The sequence below is a fragment of the Scylla paramamosain genome, chromosome 11 (assembly GCF_035594125.1).
Source record: "Scylla paramamosain isolate STU-SP2022 chromosome 11, ASM3559412v1, whole genome shotgun sequence".
Classification (NCBI taxonomy): Eukaryota; Metazoa; Arthropoda; class Malacostraca; order Decapoda; family Portunidae; genus Scylla; species Scylla paramamosain.
The window spans coordinates 6528247-6530000 of NC_087161.1; the positions used below are offsets into that span (position 1 = coordinate 6528247).

Genomic DNA, 1754 nt, shown 5'->3' on the forward strand with positions numbered 1-1754 from the left:
ACCCTTTTCATTGAGGATCTTTCTCTATTTCTGTAATTATTCGTTCTCTTCTGTGTCTTAATATCCTTTTAACGTATCTATGTGTGTATGTAAGAGTCTCTCTCTCTCTCTCTCTCTCTCTCTCTCTCTCTCTCTCTCTCTCTCTCTCTCTCTCTCTCTCTCTCTCTCTCTCTCTCTCTCTCTCTCTCTCTCTGCCAATCAGCCATCAGCAAAGACAGCCTCCAGCCAATCATGGACTCCCTGCTTGGACAGCTTGGAGCTAAGTGAGGAACCCGTGGAGTGAGGTGAAGACCCTACGGGCGTGGGAGACAACTGCTAAGTACTCATACCTGCGACCAAAATATACAGTATCTAAGAATTGCCAGATGGCTGGAGAAATGGAAGTGTCTTGTGCTGTGCGTGTTCCTTCAGACAAGAAGGCGACCGCCATCGTCCTGCTGGCCCAGCGGGTGAAGAGGTGCTGGTGGTGGAAGAAGCACTACTTCTGCCCCATCATCACCGTTGATCTGCCCCCCGACCAGCAGGAGAAGGTGACAACTGACGCAGTGAGTGTGTTTCCTCGTTGCCGCGTGACACCAAACGTAGAAGTACTAAGCGAACTGGGCGCCGATTGCTGGGTGAAGATGAAGGTTAAAGGAGGCAAGAAGACCATCTTGAAGCAAGCAATCGCCGCCACACACCTCATTCAGTGTTTACAGGATCCGGAAAACATGCAGGAGACCATTCACATTGTTTTCGATGCGTTCTCTCCTAATCCGCTGTCAGTGACTCACAAAGTAAAAACAAAGGAAGGACAAGAATGTGAACACCTTAACACCGCCACTTGTCCACCGAGCGAGCCTCAGTTCCCACAGAAGGCTCTCGTGGAGGAGAATTCCTTTAACAAAGGCAGCATTGAATCAGGGAAAGCAGAAATAAAAGTAGACGTTGACCTCTGCCCGGAATGCGGCACGCGAGAGTTACCAAAGGCACGTATGATACCCGTGGACTCGCCTCCTCCCGTCCCAAAGATGATTTCCCCTGTCATGGTATCGCCCTCACCGTCCCCTTCCGTCAAGTCCGAGCCCTGGGCACACCTCGACGACTGGTGCGGGTTCGTGATCAGGGACGCATACCGGGCGTGCAAGAGGCGCCTGTTCGACTGGGCCCTGAGGAAAATAGACAGAGTGATAGCGCGCTACAGACAGCCGATAAAGCGGATGAGGCGCCTGGTGGATCGTATCTGTGGAAGAAAGTACCCAGGCAGGGTGTTCTACGTGCCAGGCTCAGGCACGCCTCTGCTGTCCTCTGTCCTCACCAAGTCATCATCCACTACTGTAGGGCCGTCATCCACTACAGTAAAGTCATCATCTAGTGCTGTCAAGTCGGCAACCACTACAGTTAAGCCATCCACCACAGTCAAGCCTTCATCCACTAAAGTCAAGCCTTCATCCACTACAGTTAAGCCTTCATCCACTACAGTCAAGCCTTCATCCACTACAGTCAAGCCTTCATCCACTACAGTCAAGCCTTCATCCACTACAGTCAAGCCTTCATCCACTACAGTTAAGCCTTCATCCACTACAGTCAAGCCTTCATCCACTACAGTTAAGCCTTCATCCACTACAGTCAAGCCTTCATCCACTACAGTTAAGCCTTCATCCACTACAGTCAAGCCTTCATCCACTACAGTCAAGCCTTCATCCACCACAGTCAAGCCTTCATCCACTACAGTCAAGCCTTCATCCACTACAGTCAAGTCATCCACTACAGTC

At 50.9% G+C, this 1754-nt stretch overlaps 1 protein-coding gene across 1 annotated transcript in view; it reads right to left on the reverse strand.

The window, feature by feature from the left end:
- Positions 1 to 1350: 1350 nt before the first annotated feature.
- The window catches only part of LOC135105283 (prostatic spermine-binding protein-like), an 838-nt gene continuing 434 nt past the window's right edge, over positions 1351 to 1754 (reverse strand). Inside the window, exons 1-2 of the mRNA XM_064013505.1 lie at positions 1712 to 1754; positions 1351 to 1356 (exon numbers count right to left, since the gene is read on the reverse strand). The exon at positions 1712 to 1754 is cut by the window's right edge and continues 434 nt beyond it. Coding sequence (XP_063869575.1) covers positions 1351 to 1356; positions 1712 to 1754 — 49 coding nt within the window. The remainder of the gene's footprint in view (positions 1357 to 1711) is intronic.